The following is a 22,308-nucleotide window of genomic DNA, read 5'->3' as shown; positions in this document are numbered from 1 at the left end:
GCTCTCCAAAGCCCAGGTGTTTAGATGACAGTCATTCCAGTTTCTCAGAATTCTCTTTTAGCTTTTTGTTATACTTTCCAAAAAACTTTGAGAAAAATTGTTAAAAGAAAATTATATAATATGTGATGCAAGGACAGCTAAAATGTCACTCCCTTCTATCTTGGGCTGTGCCTCACAGACTCTAGGTATGGCCTTTTAAAACGTGCTTTGATAACTGATCTCTGCCTTAGGACTAAAGAACAGTCCAACTGCATGGACCAAAGCATGTCAAAACCTAAGTAAGTAACAATAAGATATCTTTCTCTTGTCATAATCCATCTACTGTAAAGTTATCAAGAAGTCACCACTCACTTATGGCCACTAGCATATAGGCCATCCTGACGTTATTATAAATCCAGCAAGCTCCTTTACTCCCACATTCGTTAATATCCCAGAGAATACACGTGCTGTCTATTGTGCTGCCAAATATAATAGGTCCAGGTATGGTGCCTAAAAGAGATCACAGGTGAAATACATGAGTGAAGATTACAGTTTACACTAACAGGGTTTTTTACACATATTTTCTATATAAATGGGAAACAGGTATTAATCTGTCTATCCTACAAATCAATCAGTTCATGTGCAACTGATAGGAATATAAAGAAACACAGATAAAACATTCTAAAATAATTACACATAATTATTAAATATTTCAATTCAAAATTTTATTTTAATAAACATCTTATTAATTTATTAGATTAATACATTAATAAATATTAATGTATTGGATTAATATTTAGTTAAGGAAATATTTTTGTTCACTGCTTTTCTAATAAATGTCTTTGAAATTACCTATTATATTTTTAAAAAATCAAAATAAATATCTGATGCATGGAATAAGTCTCCTAAACTTCAGCACTTGTATTATGTGTACATAAATTGCCAACGTCTGCTGGATCATGGAAAAAGCAAGAGAGTTCCAGAAACACATCTTTTTCTGCTTTATTGACTATGCCAAAGCCTTTGACTGTGTGGATCACAATCAACTGTGGAAAATTCTGAAAGAGATGGGAATACCAGACCACCTAACCTGCCTCTTGAGAAATCTGTATGCAGGTCGGGATGCAACAGTTAGAACTGGACATGGAACAACAGACTGGTTCCAAATAGGAAAAGGAGTACATCAAGGCTGTATATTGTCATCCTGCTTATTTAACTTCTATGCAGAGTACATCATGAGAAACGCTGGACTGGAAGAAGCACAAGCTGGAATCAAGATTGCCGGGAGAAATATCAATCACCTCAGATATGCAGATGACACCACCCTTATGGCAGAAAGTGAAGAGGAACTCAAAAGCCTCTTGATGAAAGTGAAAGTGGAGAGTGAAAAAGTTGGCTTAAAGCTCAACATTCAGAAAATGAAGATCATGGCATCTGGTCCCATCACTTCATGGCAAATGGGGAAACAGTGGAAAAGTGTCAGACTTTATTTTTGGGGGCTCCAAAATCACTGAAGATGGTGATTTCAGCCATGAAATTAAAAGATGCTTACTCCTTGGAAGAAAAGTTATCACCAACCTAGATAGCATATTCAAAAGCAGGGACAACACTTTGCTGACTAAGGTCCGCCTAGTCAAGGCTATGGTTTTTCCTGAGGTCATGTATGGATGTGAGAGTTGGACTGTGAAGAGGGCTGAGCGCTGAAGAATTGATGCTTTTGAACTGTGGTGTTGGAGAAGACTCTTGAGAGTCCCTTGGACTGCAAGGAGATCCAACCAGTCCATTCTGAAGGAGATCAGCCCTGGGATTTCTTTGGAAGGGATGATGCTAAAGCTGAAGCTCCAGTACTTTGGCCACCTCATGCGAAGAGTTGACTCATTGGAAAAGACTCTGATGCTGGGAAGGATTGGGGGCAGGAGGAGAAGGGGACGACCGAGGATGAGATGGCTGGATGGCATCACGGACTCGATGGGTGTGAGTCTGAGTGAACTCCAGGAGATGGTGATGGACAGGGAGGCCTGGCGTGCTGCGATTCACGGGGTCGCAAAGAGTCGGACACAACTGAGCGACTGAACTGATATGTGTGTGTGTGCATGTAAACTAATATGGGTGTGTGAGTATACATATATATATATATATATATATATATATATACACTGTATATACATACATACACTGACATGTATGTGCATGGGAGTGTACATGCACAAACACATTCACACTAACATGTTGAGTTCACCATTAATTGTGCAACTATAGGCAAATCCCTGAATCTCTCAGGTCCTTAATTTACTCATCTGAAAAAGGGGAAAATCAGTCTAGGGGATCTCTAATGTTCCCTGCTTTTGGTTTTTGTTTTTATAAACAATTGTAATATTATACATAAAATTATACACACAAATAATTATGTGTAAGACATGTTTCTGTCTTATTATTCTTCCTATATCTGGAATCTTAAATTTTGCGAGGCTTAAGTTATTTCTTTCATCAATTTTTAACTAGACACAATATTTACAGTACAGTTTTTATTGAAACATACGAACTCATTATTTTTCACTGCTAATGCAAGATTATGTCCCAAGTGGAGTTAAATACAGGGAGAAAAAGGAATTACAATGGCTATAAATAAGATTTTATCATAATTTATGTTGGTAGTAGGTTTTATGTGAATAAACAAAAAATTTGTCTTTTACTGTGCTCTATTAGAAATGTGCTGGTGATCATATGTCATATTTTAAATAAATATAATATACCCTTTAGGGTTATATTTGCAACAGAATTGGAAACAACAGGGAATCAATCAGGTAAAAAGTAAAGTCTATATCTTTTTATGTGATATATAAATACTACATCTTGAATAGTGGAAGACAGTTTTCTTCAAAGACAATTATGTAGTTGTCCATTGCAAATAAACTAATTGTTTTATTGGCACATATTGTAAGTAAATAAATCAATAACAGTAAGGAATAAAAATAGTCAGCAGTTACCAATGCCCTTAGAAAAATGACATACCTAATAATCGAAGCAATGTACACTGTATTCCCAATGCTAGAGATCGCTGCCTTTGATTAACACACCTGGAGATATTTAATGCATAGGAAACAAAAAATAGTTGTATAGTATATTTACTCTTTGAGAAAATTCATTTTTATATGAGCTTAGCATTTTCAGATTAAAGTAAACATTATACACAAGAAGTAAACAATTACTTATAACAGCTTATACACAGTTCAACCTTTCTGGAACTGTAAGAGAAGAAAAATTTTATCTAAACTAAAATAGTGCAAATAATATCAAAAAGAGTCAAATGAGTTTTAACAAATATACAGAATATGTAGGAATAACACCAAACATAACAGAGAAAGGACATTCATTAACCAGACTATTTCTTCTTGACTATTTGATTATTCTGTATATTACAAGTCACATGACTTAAGTGGCAAGCAAATAATTCTTACTCTCTTACTAACATTGAGACAGAAATTACACCTGTGAGTTACAGTTACAAATTAGAGTCAGTGTAAAACAGTGTCTGATTCTCGATTTGATTCCACAATAAGTCTCTTCAGTAATAACTCTCAAAAATGGACAAGACATGATGTTAGCACACAAGAGAGACAGGAGATAAAAGAGATCAAACAGTCTTTAAAAAACAAATATGTAGGTAAATGGTGATGTAGATAAAATAGGTGTAATATTAACAGACTACTTAATGTTTTTAGACAAAATCTCTAAAGTTTCCATTTGTCAAAAAGTATGTGGAAAGGTAGTGACTGAATATCAAGAAGCAAAGACTGAAGAGGGAAAAAAACTAGTTTGTTAGGAAATATAAAAGAAAGGCTGACGAGCTTATAAAAGGGCAAACAGGAACTATTTTATAGCTCAGATGATAAAGAATCCACATCCCAATGCAGGAGACCTGGGTTCAATCCCTGGGTTGGGAAGATCCCCTGGAGAAGGGAAAGGCAACACACTCCAGTACTCTTGCCTGGAAAATCCCATGAGCAGAGGAGCCTGGGGGGCTACAGTCCATGGGGTCGCAAAAAGGAGGTTCAAGATGGAGGGGATATATGTACACCTATGGCTGATTCATGTTGATGTTTGACAGAAAACAACACAATTCTGTAAAGCAATTATCCTTCAATTTAAAAAGTAAATTAAGTAAAATAAAAGAGTCGGACACAACTGAATGACTAACTAACACGCACACAAAAAGAAGGAAGAGGCAATGAAACTGTGAAACACTGTGAAAAGCCCGGTGACAGGCAGCGTTTTTACCGTTTATGGAAGGTTTACTACTGTATAAGGCAGAATGCCTGTCATTCTCATTCTGACATGTGGAATGCACTGCCATTTCCATCTTACTCAAATACAACTGATCATAATCCCAGCTTACAACTGAAGCCTCATTACAGGAGCAGAGAAAATAGCGTTGAACAGATGTCAAGTAGGTAATGCTAAGACACTTTCACAACCATGATCTCATTAAAGCCTCAAATATCTCGGGTTCAATGAGGTAGCTCTTCCAATGCCATAGAACTAATGATCTAGTGAGGGCTGAATTAGTACTGGAACCAAAAGTCAATATAAACCCCAAATGCATCCCTGAGTCCATTTTCTTTTTCATTCAACATGTTGCCTTAGGGATTGCAAATTTCACAATGTAACACATACCTTAGGATGGACACAGTTATAGGAGTACCAGCCATGAAGGTAAAAACTATTGCAGCAAAGAAAATGCCAAGGAATGGGGGCAAGTTTTTACATTGACTTGAACACTTTCCAGCTTGAGCTTCAAGACTAACACTTGATGGAGTAGGTGTTATGTCAATTTCCCCTTCAATACATGAACAGTTATAATATACCTAGAAATATTAGACATAAACAGATGGAAAGTGCTTATCTTAAAAACATATTTTATCATTGCAAATTAAGTGATTTCTAGATATGGCAAACACTCTTACACAATCTTAATTCAAACAACAAACAGTGATGAGAAAGAAATTAAGCAAGTGAAAACAAGGGGCCATATTTACAAAGTAGAATACTCTGTATTTGACTTATGTGTCTATGATTTTAATTTGTAACCTGGTATTGATTCATGTCTTATAAGACAAACTGACAAGAATATAACTATTAGATGATCTAGGGGGCTTCCCTGGTGGCTCAGATGGTAAAGAATCTGCCTGCAATGCTGGAAACCCAGATTCAATCCCCGGGTCGGGAAGATCCTCTGGAGAGGGAATGGCAATCCACCCCAGTATCCTTCCCTGGAGAATCCCATGGACAGAGAAGCCTGGTGGGCTACAGTCCATTGGGTCACAAAGAGTCAGACACAATGGAGTGCTCACACACACACACACACACACACACACACACATTCTAGACTACTTTCAATAGAACTATTCAATTGCTCAAACAGTTTTCCTGCTAATTTTCTTCTTTTCCATTACTATGATACAAAGAAAAGCATGCATTGTGACAATTTCACTATCTATGCTAGCTTGAAAGAATGAACACAATATAATTTTAACCACTGCCACAGTAAAATTAAATAATACATAACAAGAGTTTGGGAAAAAAATACTGCTTTCAACTGAATTTTTTACTGTAATTTTCTGAAAAAAGCAAACTGTATCCCTCTTAAGATGACATATTTACCATAAACAAAAAACAGAAGTTATTACATTATCCTAAAGGCTATTTTACATATAAAAAATTAACTATTTAATATATGTATACACATATACACATATATATACATGTATACTATAATAGCATGATATGTTGGAAAGTAAAATGTTTTAAAAATCACAAGTATTGCTTTTGTAGGAAAATAATTCAGGTGTATGAAAAGTGAGGCATAATCATTTTGCAAAGGCTTTTTACATCTCAACTTTATCCTCATTATAAATCTTTTTCTATGTTTAAGGCACAGTAAAGTCAGAGCAGAGCTAGAGAAGTCAAGGCGAATCAGCGCTTTTATTGCCCCGAAGGCCAGAAACCCCTGGGACTGATTGAGGAAACCCAGATGTGGAGGTGGCATTCCTAAAATAACTGTTATGGACTCAGCAACCAGATACACCAAATAATGAAATAATGGAGCCTTTAGAAACATTAAGAAGAAAAACTGAAAACAGTATTTTCTATCCTAATGAAATTTTACAACTCCCTTACATAAAAAAATATACAGTTGCCTATAATATAGCTAGCTGTTAGTTAACATCTGTTTCTGTCATTTAGACCACTGGTACTAAATATATTCTATTTCTGTGAACAAACATGTACAGTTCTTTATTACATTATTATCAATGCATTTTTGCCTGTCTAAAATATTTCATTTAAAAAATCCAGTGGAAAAAAATGAGTTGTTACATGGATTATCTGAGCATAAAAAAAAAAAAAAACAGGACAAACTGGGTTTTTTTGGAAAATAGAAAATTTGGAAGTCAAACTAACTTGCTTTTCTAAAACAATCCCTAGAAGACAATTTACTGTTTAAAACGGTAATGATAATATTTGCTGACAGGTACAAATATTGAATTAACCATGTCAAAATGACCAATACCATTTCAGGTATGCTCTGGGTATTAGAATTTTTTATTTATTTACTTATTTATTTATTCATTTATTTTGGTTTCCTTGTACAGGATGTTATTTGTGTCTATACATTTTGATATGTGGATAAAACCCTTCCAACAATTTAATTCTTTGTCATAACCTTCTAATTGAAGTTAATCAGTAGCACTTACAGAAATTTTTTGATTATTTTAATATACAGGAAAAAGCTACCTACTTATCTGCTTCTCAAAGGAACAGTTTACCTTCTAGATAGTTCTGAATCTATGATAGGTACCATGCTCACTTGTGGAATTTGATTCTTTATAACTGACACAAATACCTAAATTTTTCAACCTGTTTTGGAACTAAAGCCTCCCCAGATGTCCACAGATTTGAAGGTATGATAACCCTCAGTTCTGGGACTTTAAAAATCTTCCTGATGTCTTTCCTAAGTTTTTATAGGAACTTTATGGTAGTGATCTAATTAATTAGTTTTATTCCAAGGATTAAAACTGCACATGTCAATGAAGTCTATTAAATGATTTATCACATTTTTTCTGCCATATTTTCAATATTCTTAGACAACTATTTTTAAATCTAGTAAGCAAAATTTAAACTATTTTTAAATCTAGTAAGCTCCAGGAGTTGGTGATGGACAGGGAAGCCTGGCATGCTGAAGTTCATGGGGTTGCAGAGTCGGACACGACTGAGCGACTAAACTGAACTGAAGCTGCTGCTGCTGCTAGATAATATGAAAAAAACCGCATATTCTTTCCCACATTCTAGTTTACTCCCAGCAGAAAAATGAAATCCTACATCTCTCCTGAGATAAATGTTCAATGTATTTATCACGCACAAAATCATTAGATATGTACACATATGCACAGACATATTTATGTGTGTGTATATATGAACATATAAATATGTATAACCACACACACACAGATATCCATGTTAGTTCTAAAAGAAATATGAATCATTGTTTTGGGGTGAAATGTCCTATAGATATCAATTAGGTCTAACTGGTCTATTGTATCATAACCTCCAATTAATATAAATAAATTTATATTTAAAAGAAATATGAAGTAATTTTGTGATCTTAAACTTATCTTCATATAGGAAAAAAAATGCCATATCACTAATCCATATTTCAAATAACCAAGATTGTGCTGTTTTGTCATATAATTCTTACATATCTTATTCATTATAGTCTTTTGTATCATATATTTCCCTCAGATCTTTTCAAAGTTATCATATTATCTGTTAATATATAACATAACCTATTATGTAATACTAGTAATGTGAATATTATTTTTCCCAAGGCTTTTAAATTTAATGAAGATAAAATTTTTAGATTGTAGATGTAGAACAACAAAATTCTATGGGATATTTTTAAACTATTTAATTGAATTTAAAATAAATCATATTCAGGTAAGTTAATATGCATTCTAATCCACTACTAAAAGTAACTTTGCACTTGAGAATGGGTTAGTGATTTGTATATTTTTTAATGTGTCCATCATTTATCAATTAAAAGCAACAAATATTTATTCAGTTTTTATTATATACAATGTACTTAGTAAGAATAAGAGAAGTTTCCTGACTTCAAGGGACATATAGTATAGTTGAAAAAAAATAAAACAATGTAAAAAGGTAAATAATATTTCGGAAGTGATGTTTAAAGATATATGTGAGGAACTGCCATGACGGTAATTGAATCTGAGGCATAAAAAGTGGGAGTGGTTGGGGCCTTTTTTAAAAATTAAGGCAAGAACAGCAATGAATTTTAACTGTATAATGAATTATTGTTGACTGTAGGTACAATGCTGTACAGCAGAGCTCTAGAGCTGACTCATTTCACTCGACTGAAACTTTATGCCTGGCTTCTGAATGGAGGAGGTAGGCCAGGGAGAAGAGACTGGTAGTAGCATAACTCCACTAGAGGAAGACAGGGGCATCCAGAAATACATAAACATACCGCCTCATACGGTAGTAAAGGAGCAAACACAAGTTACCTTTGGCTGTTTTTTGGAAACAGACTGTGTACAACCTGCATAGCAGGGAGAAAAATACTGGACTCCATTTCCTCCACAGACGGGATAATAATAAGATCGCAGGCAGTTACAGTCAGCGTTACAAGGAGCGGTCAAGTTGCCCAGTTCTCCTGTCCTGTCAGCATGAAATAAAAGAGGGATAAATTATCTACATTATAACTTTTAATGAACAGATCAGAAGCAAGCATTGCTGTATCCTGCCATTCAGTCATTTATTCATTCACTTAATGCTTATTTAATTAGCAAACAAATAAACAAAATGTCTGCCTTTTCACACAGAGCTTAACTTCTTGTGGAAAAGATGGGAAGCAGAAACAACAGCTATATAATAGAATGTCTGTCAATGTTTTAAAAAAAACATAGGCAGAGTAAGCAAAGTGGCTTCTCATTTGGTACCAGATAATTTTTTTTTTTTTTTTTTTGGTGGGGGTTGAGGAGGGCGGGTTCTGGGGGTTGTAAGGTGTTCAGCAGTATCCCTGACCTCTACCCAGTGGGTGTCAGTAGCATCCCCGTAGCTATGACAACCAAAATGTCACCAGATACTACCCTATTTCCCTAACATGAAAGACAATGAAGTTGCTCAGCCGTGTCTGACTCTTCGTGACCCCATAGACTGTAGCCTGTCACACTCCTCTGTCCATGGGATTTTCCAGGCAAGAATACTGGAGTGAGTTGCCATTTCCTTCTCCAGGGTACTTCTCTAGGGAACGGGTAAAATGTTAAACCTGGAAGGATGAATACAGTTATAATGTTGAGCATACTCACTTTATCAATGGGAAAACTGAGGCCTAGAGAAATTAATTGACTTAACTTTCTCTGCCATCTAATATTCCTGGTTCCCAGGTTCACTGTTATTCCATCCTGCCTCTTAATAGGAGGCAACCTCTTTTAAGATATAAAAGGTTACCCTCGGCAAAGCTGGGCTTCCCATGTGGGGGCAGTGGTAAAGAATCCATCTGCAGTGCAGGAGACACAAGAAACCACAGGTTTGATCCCTGGGTTGGGAAGATCCCCTGGAGAAGGAAATGGCAACCCAATCCGGTATTCTTGCCTGGAAAATTCCATGGACAGAGGAGCCTGGTGGGCTACAATCTGCTAAGAGCTGGACATGACTGAGCACACATGCATAGACAAAGGTCTTTCTCCAATCCCTTATCTATTTATTCATTCAACGAACATATATTGAGCAAGTGCAAGCTGCTATCCTAGGAACTGGGACTACAAAGCTGATAAGGTGGTTGTCATCCTCAAAGATTTCACAGTCCCGGAGAAGAGATGGGCCAAATTTATACAATAAGATGGTTATAGACTGTGGTTATAGATATCAACAATATGCATTTTAGATACCTGCACTGAGGAATGATGCTTAAAACAAGCCACAGTTTAGGTAAGAGGGTTGAAGGTCTGCTACTCGAGTCTTAAACAGTGAGTCAGTTAGCTGGGTAAATGGGGAAGGCGAAAGGTACTTCAGAGAAGCTGATAAAAGGTATAAGGACGGGAAACAGCATTCTACATTCTATATGGAGAAATATGAATGACGTCTAAGGCAGAGAGTAACAGGAAATCTAGTCAGAATATAGTCATGGATCAGATTATTGAGTGCCTCATTGAAAAGTGCCTTGTTGAAAAGCTTTAACTTATTTTGAAAAGGTAATCAAGTATTTTAGACTGAAAAATGACACTGTAAAAAGTACATTTTAAAGAAATAACCCTAGGAGTTACACAAAGTTTCCAGTTACAATACCCCAGGCAATAAGTTATGACAATGTGTAGTAGAACTGAAATAGAATACTGAGGAAAGAAAACAGATTTGAGAAATAATTTGGATGTAGAATCAGTAATATTCGGTGTTTGGCTGACTGGAGATAGGAACCAAACGGAAGAGTTAAGAATGACTCCTAGTGTCTAACCTGGCATTTTGGCAGAAAAGAACTAGTTTTGGGGAAGAGACGATGGGTGTGGTTTTATAAGTGCATATTAAGAGTCCCAAATTCGGTGAAGAAATTTGGTCTGGAGCCAGGTATCTTAATATCCATTTGCATATGGATGCAGCTGAAACTATGAGAATGATAAGATCAACCATGTAAAGAGTGGGAAGAGTACAGAGAGGTCCTGGGGGTTCATGTATTTCATGAATACATAACGAGCTCCAATTATGTGCTAGCCTTGAAGTAGTGGACATAGATCCAAAATAAATAGACAGAAATAAAGGTAGAGAAAGAGAGAAAGGAAGGAAGGGAAAAGAATGGAAGTCAGGGTGGAATAAAATTTCCTGCAACCATGAAGCAAAGTTTCTTGCACTGGGGATGAAAGACTTCTGAGTGATCTGTCTATTAGCAGAGAGTAACTGCTATATTGCAGAAAGGTGACACTTAAAGAGTAGGTGGAAAAAAAGTTCATACAGGAAATAGATTCAAGAGAAGGACATAAGCAGGAAGATCACCAGTGGGGAATCTGAAGGAAGGGTGATCAAAGAGTCAATTTTAGGTAATTCGTCTCCTGCTTGGAGCCTCTCCTTCAAATCTATTCTACCAGCTGCTGCTACATTTCTTTATCAAACATGATTCCATTCATGAAATCAAGCATTACAATCTCTGCTCTCATTTAGTTCATAATATATATGTAGAAATAAGGTGACAGAAAAACTATCCCTGCAACTCTAGAAATAGTCTCTACACAGTAACTTTTAAATTAAAATATTCTTATAATTCCCATATTATTGATAAATGATTACTAAGAACATCAGAGTTTAAGACAGTCATGTAAACTACCATAGAAACAAAGAAATATAGAATATATTCCTTATTATCAAGGATTAGTCACTGTAGCCTATATATTTGTAAACATTTATTTCATGAAGTGAAGGGGGAACTATTATCAGGAAAATAGCCAATGTTTGTTAAGTTTATGGATTTTTTAAATTTTTAAAATATGTAAAATATTTTATTTTTTTAAATTGAATATTTTAAAATTTTTAATATTAAATATACACAAAATATATTTTAAGTATTTTAAAAATGCATGTAACTGTGTGTTTATACATATACATATGTAGATATAAGAAACATGTTTAATCACAAATAGCTGAATTTAATCATTAATGTTTTATTTGAATCCAAACTATTATTCTATAAATATGCTTCTACAAAAAGCAAAGATTTCCCTAAATCTATTGCAACTCCTTGACGGATATGCCTTTTTAAGGTGCTGTTTCAGATAAGCAATGAAATTACAGCTTTAGGCCATAAAGGGAAAAAATATTGTGTGTACTTACTAAGTATAAAGTAAAACGCAAATCACCATAACCAATACTGATTACCAAAACAGACCCAGAGATCTTACAGATAGATTACCAAGGTGATATAGGACAATGGCAAATTTTAATAACTACTAAAGTTCTGGAAATATTCTTTGACCATCTCCTTTCAACTGAATTTAGTGTTGCACTCGTGTGTGTGTACTGAGTCGTGTCTGACTCTTTGAGATCCCAAGAACTGCAGCCCACCAGACTCCTCTGTCCACGGAATTTTCCAGGCAAGAAAACTACAATGGGTCTCCCTTTCCTCCTCCAGGGGATCTTCCTGACCCAGGGATCAAACCTGCATGCCCTGTGTCTCCTGCACTGGCAGGCGGGTTCTTTACCACTGTATCACCTGGGAAGCCCAGTGTTGTGCTCATATCAAACAGTTAACAACACATTTATTTGAAATATTATGAATATTACAAATATCCCCTGAAATGATCAGTATTACTGATCTTAAACTTTGGATATACTGTTATATAGGACTTTGAATGAACCTAACAATAAGCCTAATTCATTAATTCAGGGTTATAAAAGCTTTTTAATCATCTATGGTTACAGAGCTGGAGAAGGAAATGGCAACCCACTCCAGTATTCTTCACATATGTGTGTGTGTGTGTACTCACTTTTAGTCTTTTCATCACTAAGAATGTGTATGCAATTAAGCACAATCTCTATGTCCCAGATCTTGATATCTCTCCATGACCAGTCCCCACAGACACCTCAAACTGATACCACCTCTCTTGCCCTCCCTTCTGAGTAAGCTAAGGATAACTCACTGGGTAGTGACTCTTGTTTAAGGTAGAAAACACCAGATGGACTCACATCCACATCATTTGTTTGCCAAGGTGATAGAGTAGTAAGTTTCTGTACTTCTAAAAGGAACATACAAAAAACTGTGGTTTCTTGGAGCACATCTGGGTGAAGTTTATGGGTGTCAATCACGTCTGTACAACTTACCCTCTACCTTTCAACCTTTCCAGGTATTTCCCTCTTATGTCCAGACACATGACCTAAGTCCCATTCAAACTGGTGCCTGAACCTAGCCTTCACTTTCTAGCATTTATGCTTTGGCTTGACATATTGCTCTGCATTCCCTCTCTCCAAATGTTTCTCTCTCAAACTTTTTTGTATACTTAAGAGGATATATTAGCCCTATTTCTCTATTGTGCCATGAAGCCTTACCTAAATCTAAATTAAAGAAATTGAAAAGCTCTCTTTTGAATTCCATAGCCCTTTATATCTCTCAACACCTAACACACTTTTCATTCACTGTTTTGTCTCCCAATCTATGCAGCTACCCAGGAAAATCCTTTAGAGTAGGAATTTTGCTGTAAAAGTCTACCAGAGGAAGCAGTCAATAAATGTTGAATAATGGTAATAAAGCTGAACCAAACACTGCTTTAGAAGATTTGCCATTTTTCATTAGTAGAATGACAGACATAAACAGTAGCTACAAATCATGATAAATGTTATTGACAAACTTTTCTCTATATTTATGTTATCTGAATCTATATTAATACAGAATTATAGAGGCCCTGACCTGGTGCACCACCCCCTTCAACAGTCTCAAATACATATATTCAAACAATTAAAGCAGTACTGTGGGATATAAAACACTCTGCTGAACAATGCCCTGATCCTCTACTTATGGCTTAGGATTTTAAAGCAGAATAAACCAGGCAAAGAAAGATAAAATAGTCAAACCAGTTAAAGGCAGAAACATGTTTATAGGTCAGAAAAACGAGAACTTATTTCTTTAAAACAAACAAACTTCCAAAGTAAATACAATGATTACCATCACCTAGTTCTAGCTTCGTTTTAATTTCTCTCCTGCTCTATGTTCAATCTACCTGATGAAAGACTTTCATAATAAGGAGTTTCAAATTTTAAATCAACAGGAACATATAACATGAAATTCTCCCTAGGATGTTGAATCCATTATGGACAAAGATTCTGTAATATTCATCTTTGTATCCCTGAGCATAGTACTCAGTACAGAACAGTTGTTCCTTAAATTCTTCCTGAAAATATCCAACTTTTAATATGATATCAATTACTGAAACTAAATAGAAAAACTACATATTCTTACATAGGAAAAGCAGTCTTCCAATTTTTTTAAAGCCAATTATTCATCATTTTCTTTAAGAAAGCATACACTTAGAAATACACACATGGTTTATTACTCTGATATTAACATCAACAAGCAATGAAATATATTTACCCATTATATGATTCAGACACACCCGCAAATGGCTCATTTTCACAGTTGGCATAAGCAAACACAAAAGTCAGTACAAGTGAAATTACAGATGTGAGCAAAGCAAACTTCATTATGTTTTTACACGTCATTTTGAATTTCGAAACAAGAACACCACCTAAAATTTGACCAAGAGCAGCTCCAGGAATTAAAACAGTCCCTAATGAGAAAAAAGATACAGACAATGAGAAAACATACAAGTATACTCAGTAATTTATACCAATAATTATACCATTTTAAAACTATAATTTTTATATGTGTGTGTTAGTCACTCAGTCAATTTTTATATAATTTTTAATAAAATTTATACCATTTTAACTCAATAGAAAATGGCATCTTCTACTTCCCTCATACCAAAAATTAGAAAACATCAAAGACAAGTACTACTCTGGTTCTAACATATGAAACATTCATGTGATTTAGAAATAATATGCATAAATGAGTTAATAGTAATATTAAAATGAGAAGTTAATAAAATTAATGCTTTGAACATTAAGATCAGTATGTATATAGCCTTTGTAGCTCTCAAATTTATACAACAAATTGTCTCATATCAGAAAATCAGAAACATATCAAAATCAGTATAAACTTCAACAAGTGGCTATTCAAAATTTTGCACTTCCCTGGTGGCTCAGTGGTAAAGAATCTGCCTGCAATGCAGGAGACCAGGGTTCAGTCCCTGTGCTGGAAATATCCTCTGGAGAAGACATGGCAACCCACCCCAGTCTTCCTGCCTGGAGAAGTCCATAGACAGAGGAGTCTGGAGGCCTATAATCCATAGGGTCGCACAGAGTCAGACACAACTGAAGCAACTAAGCCGCAGCAGCACCCAAAATTTTACACACATAAAATTCAATAAACATCTAATGTGGTAAAATAAAATTATTAGATAAAGCTACAACAAAAGAAAATGTTTTACCTGCAAGAGTAGCTGCAGAGCTAGAAGACAATCCAAACTGATTTTCTATAAATTTAGGTAAAAAGGTAGCAAATCCAGTAGTAATTAAGGCTTCTGAACAAGTTGATAGAACTAAACACATAAAGACAGTATTCCTCATCAAATTCTAAAGAAAAAATACAGTTCACCAAATGAATAACTATGATTATGCTGCAAAACGTAGCACTAGAATGGTAAGTTCCCTGATGAAATAGCACATTTTAAATAAATACAACATAATTATTTCTAAAATTTCAGCATTTCCATTAGCACAAAAATAAATATTGATTATTGATAGCCTTCTACATAAAATGTTGATAGAAATTATACATAGAGCACCTAGGAAATTGACAGATAATTAATCAGTAGGGTGAACGTGCCCTGATCACAAGCAAGGGACTAGGGAAAGGAGGTGAAAGCTGGTTTGGAAAGTTCCCTTCACCAGTCTTACTATAAATCTCCATATAATAAATCTACGTCTTACTCAACTTTTTTATTGTGTTCTAAATTCCTATATTCAATAAATGAAGAACTGACTGTAAGCAGAGATGAGAGTGGTTCCTAAGTACCATACTTGTAGTTTCGCTCCACAAGTGAAGCAATCAGTAGTTAAGAACCTTAGTTGGGTATAGAGTTAAGCAATTTTAAACAAAGGTCTATATTGGTGGTGTTCTCAGAATCTATTAATCTACCGGAGAAGAATAGAGAGATTCACTTATTTCACCATATGTAACCATAAAGTGAAAAACTACAAAGTATAGTTCTGGAATATTCAGTGCAAAAGAAAACCCATAACTAAACAACACACACACACAGAGGAGGCACAAAAAGGCAACATAAAAGATTCAGAAGTCAGAGCCAGATGATGCAACATAAAAATAACAATAATGACAAAAGGAAAAAAGCACCTGAATGAAGAAATGCAATAGTTTTTTTTAGAATAATGACTAGAAAATATTTAAACTTTCAGATTTAAAAAGATAATGGACTCCTAGTAAGCATTAATGAAAAATGATAGGCTCATAGGACCTAGTAAAGTTCCTGAAATTAAAGAGAAATTCAAAAATTGGCAGATGGAAAGGATAACTAAGAATCACATTAACTTGAAACTTCTCAACTTCAACATATTTAACTCGAAAGGAGCCAAACACTATCTACAGACAATGAAAATTAAAGAAGTATGATCTGCAAGTATTCATCCAGTTAGAAATATCATTCTGACATTCAGGGATACTTAAACAGCATCCTATCTGAGAAGACAGTGATAAAATGCTGTATCTATAGAGATTTGAATCAGAATTGAGATATTCAAGCATGAGAACATAAGGATTAAAAAAAGCATTGGTGAGTAATGAGTCTTGATTGTAATACATGTGAGAATTTATAAAAATAAATTTAACAGAAACATATGAAATAAAACAAAACTACTATAAAAAGTTGGAATTTAAAATTATAAATAACCACAGCAAAATATAAGAATGTGCCTATATGGGAGAGGAGGAAGGAGAGTTAAAAGGTAGGATGGATGATGTAAAAATATTTTAAGGCTTTCATTTGAGGAGGAAAAAAAATAATGAAAAGTAAATAAGTTCATCCCAGCGATGGGGGAGCCTGGTGAGCTGCCGTCTATGGGGTCGCACAGTTGGACACAACTGAAGCGACTTAGCAGCAGCAGCAGCAAATAAGTTCAATTCTTGAAAAGGTAAAATTATAAACTCCCTTATGTACAAAATTTTTATGATGCTAAACAGAATACTCTGCCAAGTTTAATAAAATAGACCATAACACTATTGTTTCTTTAACCTCAAATTCAAAAGAAGTAACCTCTAACTGCCACTGTTTCCACAAAGGAAAAATACTGGCTTGGCATTCTCAAAAACATAGTTACAATTCATTGGTAATTGATCCACCCATCACATAAGAGGAATGGCATGGGATAACTACTGAATATTGATTTTGCCAATAAGATAACTCACGTTCTTCTAACCATTATACTGAGGAATACTTTTCATTTACTCAAAACACAATACAATTAAATCTGGAGAAGTCTGTATAAGAGCTAGAACTACAGTAAATAAGCAAGCAAGAATACTTTGTGATAATACTTCTGTGTATGGGTATACTGTTTATTAACATTATTTGTTTTACATTTTTATCAATAACCTCAGATATGCAGATGACACCATCCTTATCGCAGAAAGTGAAGAGGAGCTAAAAAGCCTCTTGATGAAAGTGAAAGAGGAGAGTGAAAAAGTTGGCTTAAAGCTCAACATTCAGAAAATGAATGGTCCCATCACTTCATGGCAAATAGATGGGGAAACAGGGGAAAGAGTGGCTGATTTTATTTGTCTGGACTCCAAAATCACTGCAGGTGGTGATTGTGGCCATGAAATTAAAAGACACTTACTCCTTGGAAGGAAAGTTATGACCAACCTAGGCAGTGTATTAAAAAGCAGAGACATTACTTTGTCAACAAAGGTCTGTCTAGTCAAGGCTATGGTTCTTCCAGTAGTCATATATGGATGTGAGACTTGGACTATGATGAAACCTGAGCACCGTAGAATTGATGCTTTTGAACTGTGGTGATGGAGAAGACTCTTGAGAGTCCCTTGGACTGCAAGGAGATCCAACCAGTCCATCCTAAAGGAGATCAGTCCTGGGTGTTCATTGGAAGGACTGATGTTAAAGCTGAAACTCCAATACTTTGGCCACCAGATGTGAAGAGCTGACTCATTTGAAAAGACCCTGATGCTGGGAAAGATTGCAGGCAGGAGGAGAAGGGGATGACAGAGGATGAGATGGTTGGATGGCATCACCAACTCAATGGACGTGGGTTTGGGTAAACTCCAGGAGTTGGTGATGGACAGGGAGGCCTGGAGTGCTGCGGTTCATGGGGTTGCAGAGAGTCGGACATGACTGAGTGACTGACCTGATACTGATATTGATATATATATACATATGTATTTGTGTGTGGAGTACGTGTGTTTGTATGAGTGTGTGTGTGTACACACTGTACCTTTAGAGCAGCTGGAAAATCTTTAAAACTTTGTCCAAAATTACCATCTGTAGCTTGTAAGGAATCACTCTGATGAGTTTGGGAAACTTTTCCTTCTTGAATTTTTGCTGTACCTAAAAAAGTAGTAAATATACTCACTCTGTCTTCTTGCTTTCAAATGATTCTGACTCATCATTTACACATTAACCAAAGTGAGTTAAAAGCTTTTTTCTTTTACTCTAATTCTAACATACTTTCTAGATGAAATAATATTTAGTAACTATTATCATGTCCTTTAATTTTTAATAACAGTACTGTGAATAAAGTTGAGAAAAGTCACTATGTGGAATCAGAAGCTGAATGGCCCAGGGTAGAAAAAAATCAATGAGTCCATCTACTGCTACACTTCCTACTTTCCTTTTGCTTGTTTCCAAAAGTTAATCATCTATTCTTGTATATGTAAGAATAGAAACAATGAAATGTCTTCAGCCTAGAGAAAAATACTTCTATAGATACATGTATGAACCACACAATTATAAAGAAGCAAAATCCCACAGAGAAAGGAATGTATATTTTTTCCATTAATCTTTTATTTCTGTACAAATTTTTAGTATTGAAATTTGGTGGAAAATAAGTATACTACAGCATGACTTTGGTGACAACTGAAAAAAAAAAGTACTTGCATTATCATTAACCAATAACTAACATCAATAATTTAACGTAGATTGGGTCCTGAAGTTACTAACTAAATACAAACTAATAGTTTAAAAGATATTATATCTTGAATAAACATAAAACAAGATTCTGATGACACATAAGTTACAAATTTAGCAAGTATTTAATAAAAAGGTGAATATGTACAGTTTTATTAAGTATTAATGAAAAACCAACAAAAGACATGAATATTAAGATTGTTACCCAATATCTGCTAAAACAGAAGCATATTCAAAAGTTTGCATAAGCAGACAACTGAGATTCTATGTAAAAAAAAAAAAAAAAAAAACATTGAATTTTCCAGAGTTCTTACTAATTTCCAGGGTTCTTATTAATTATTTAGGAAGCACCACTTGGCCTAGAGTTGGAATAAAACTCTGGTTTTAAAGAAGACATTTTTACCTGGTAAATGTTTTGGAAAGCAAGAAAAAGGTATTATCAAAGACCAAGCAAGCAGCCAAGATATAAGAAATCCAATCCACCATGCCCCCAGCCATCGAGGGTCATCCTCAGTGATATCAACGCTGTGTGACAGAAAAACAAGAGGCAGACGTCAACTCTCTCTTGTTAATTAGAACTCAGCCCTGATAACTACATAATTTATAATTCAAATGCATATACAGATAAACTATATCATTCAAAATTTCAAGTGGAGCCATTTTGAAGAATCCCAATGGATAGCAGGCATAAATGGTCTCAGAATAATGGCCTACAAGTACTTCACATGACAAATACAACATAAAAGTTTTAGCTATTTAATAGTAAATATAAGTGTGTTAACTATCTGAAGGCATACACAGAATTTCTGAACATTCTTCAATCTTGGCTAACTTCTTCTTCTTTACATATTATAATATGTAACATGTATATAGAATACTAAATACATCTCACAGCAAATCACCAATTTTTGTTAAAAGCCAATGCACTGTGCTTCAATTGTGGCATTCATTTGAATGTAAAAACTCTGCTTAAAGTGATATATATTAAGTTAAGTCACTTGGTCAGTTGTGTCTGACTCTTTCCAACCCCATGGACTGTAGCCCACCAGGCTCCCCACCAGGCTCCTCCATCCATGGGATTTTCCAGGTAAGGATACTGGAGTGGGTTGCCATAACAGTTTCTTAAAATAGTTGTCATGTTTTTATATCAACAAGCTTTCCCCTAAAATACACTATTCCGATAACTCATTTCACCCCACCAAAATGAAAACCCAGCTCTCTACTGCAGGACTTCCTCTCCAGACCTTTTAGATAGTCTCTAAAAGATTAACCTAGGACTGCATACAACAGTATCGTTGCATAGTACAACCTCTGAATGTTTTTATTAACCTACAGTCTCTGAACGATTAACCTTGTCTCTGAAAAGATTAACCTAGGACTAATAGCTAAAGAACAGATCATATGCTGTGACTATGTTTTCTTATTCATTGTTCACAGTGATGCAAAGGACTGTGTAGTTACAGTAAAATGAGATAACATGCCCTCATCAAAGGTTACTAACTTCTCTTTTCAAGAAAAGGAGAAGGTAACTCAGTGGGTAAGAAGGGGGTTTCCGAGTCAAAAAGACCTACTTCATTTCATGCCTTGGCCACTTACCCAGTTCTGTATATCAACTACCTTATAAGATAAGTGAGAGGATTAAATAAAATGGCATGTAAAATAAAGTTTTATATATATATATAATAGACACAAAACCTATATTGTACATATCTTATATACACAAAAATACCTATACTGTCTAAAACATAGTATGGGATAAATAAACATTATCTATTATTATCCTCCAGTATCACAATTGTTAAAGCTGAACAACTGTTATCTCTATGGTATTAGCAGAGCTACTATAGCTCTTTGTCTGAGAACCATCAACTATTAAGACTCTTTCAGGCTGTCTACCCACAGCAACATCTACTGAAAGCACAACTAATTTTAATTAAATTATTATTTTTGAACAATGCATAGCATCTTGGTTGTATATTTTGAAAAATAAGACCAGCTATCAGTCATCTTTATTTATGAATAAATACACTATACCAAGCGATGATGTGGCATTAATTCATGAAGCAATGCAGCCAAAATACTACATAAATATTGTGTGTATTCAGTTTTTTTTCCAGAAAAATCCCTCATGTTATTCTGAAGAAATACTACAAAAATGCTCTGCCTGTGGTACTAACATGATTAAAATAATATAAATCTAAATAAAAGAAAAATAGATATCGCCTTGCCTGTGTTTCGAATCAACATCAATGTACAGGGTTAGCAATTGTCCTCCCAGCACATAGCCAACAGCAGGGCCTAAAATTGACATGGCATAGCCAATTCCTAGAAAAAAGCAAAGACACTGAACATGATCATCTGTGCAATTTTGCTTTGAATGTCTGGCAAGTTAAGAAAGACAAATATTTTACTACAGAAAAACAAAATGATTCAAATTACATCACAATTACACATTTTTAACTAAAAACTGCCATTTGAGTGGTACCACTGTCAAATACATGAATCTATATAAAATTTTTTAGACTACAATGATGACTGCAAGAAATCCAATAATTATAAATATATGGAAAGCTATGTCATGTGAACTCACAGCAGGGGTAGTCTTCATCTCCCATTACCCTCTGTGAGCAGTGATGGTAATTTCTGTCTACAATGCTCATGGAAGAAAGCAAGGTGAAATGAGAAGCCTTTTATCTTCTGTGCATACATGCATGCTAAGTTGCTTCAGTCCTGTCTGACTCTTTGCGGCCCTATGGACTGTAGCCTGCTGTATACATTCCAAAAGCATTCTTTATTTTGGACTATGGCAGCTGATTTAAAACCTGGATCTGGTCATTAGTCTGCTTCTTAAAAGTAAACCAGTAAGCTCTTGCTCTTAGTGAATCTCCCATTTTAACTGGCAGCAGAATTAAATGGACCTTGTTTTTCTAATATTTAAAATTTTGCCATACACAACTTTTTACTTTTTATTAAAAAATTGTTCATACAAAAAATTATATCCTCTTATGGCACCACCTTCTGAAATGATTATTAACTACTGAAATTCTCATTCCCATACATGGAAGGAAAGGAATATACCAAACACAAAGTAAAGTGCCGGGGTCCAGCCCTGGTGGATCCAGGGCGATTCAAAGGTGGGGGGACGCCGTCAGCGTCTTTGGAAAAATACATACTTAATTACAGATATAGAGAGAGATTAGAAACGGATAGTGTAGTAGGAGATAGTGTAGTGGAGAAAAGGAGGCTGAATCCAGATGGGAATTCAGCCAGAGAAACGGGAGCAAGAAAGAAGCGACAGCGGGGAATCAGTCTTTCCGGAAACTGATCCAATTTCTTTATTTCTGGGTTTGCTTATATACCTTTTATTACACATAGGGATGAACAGAGTCAGGTGGGGGTCAGCAGTCCTGACCTTTATGGAAATCAGGTGCTTCACATAAATGTATAAAAAAAAGGTCTTAGGGATATTACATCATCTTCTGGCCATGAGTGAGACCTGCTGACATTT

At 35.0% G+C, this 22,308-nt stretch overlaps 1 protein-coding gene across 1 annotated transcript in view; it reads right to left on the bottom strand.

Annotated features, from left to right (window-relative positions):
* SLCO4C1 (solute carrier organic anion transporter family member 4C1) overlaps positions 1-22,308 on the bottom strand; it is a 91,061-nt gene that overhangs the window by 4,968 nt on the left and 63,785 nt on the right. The window contains exons 4-12 of the mRNA XM_040239746.1: positions 21,029-21,125; positions 19,204-19,325; positions 18,109-18,221; positions 15,075-15,219; positions 14,120-14,315; positions 8,556-8,709; positions 4,654-4,844; positions 2,992-3,056; positions 352-489 (exon numbers count right to left, since the gene is read on the bottom strand). Of these exons, the coding sequence (XP_040095680.1) occupies positions 352-489; positions 2,992-3,056; positions 4,654-4,844; positions 8,556-8,709; positions 14,120-14,315; positions 15,075-15,219; positions 18,109-18,221; positions 19,204-19,325; positions 21,029-21,125 (1,221 nt within the window). The remainder of the gene's footprint in view (positions 1-351; positions 490-2,991; positions 3,057-4,653; positions 4,845-8,555; positions 8,710-14,119; positions 14,316-15,074; positions 15,220-18,108; positions 18,222-19,203; positions 19,326-21,028; positions 21,126-22,308) is intronic.

The sequence above is a fragment of the Oryx dammah genome, unplaced genomic scaffold (assembly GCF_014754425.2).
Source record: "Oryx dammah isolate SB20612 unplaced genomic scaffold, SCBI_Odam_1.1 HiC_scaffold_5, whole genome shotgun sequence".
Taxonomy (NCBI): domain Eukaryota; kingdom Metazoa; phylum Chordata; class Mammalia; order Artiodactyla; family Bovidae; genus Oryx; species Oryx dammah.
This window is presented reverse-complemented; position numbering and strand designations above follow the sequence as displayed.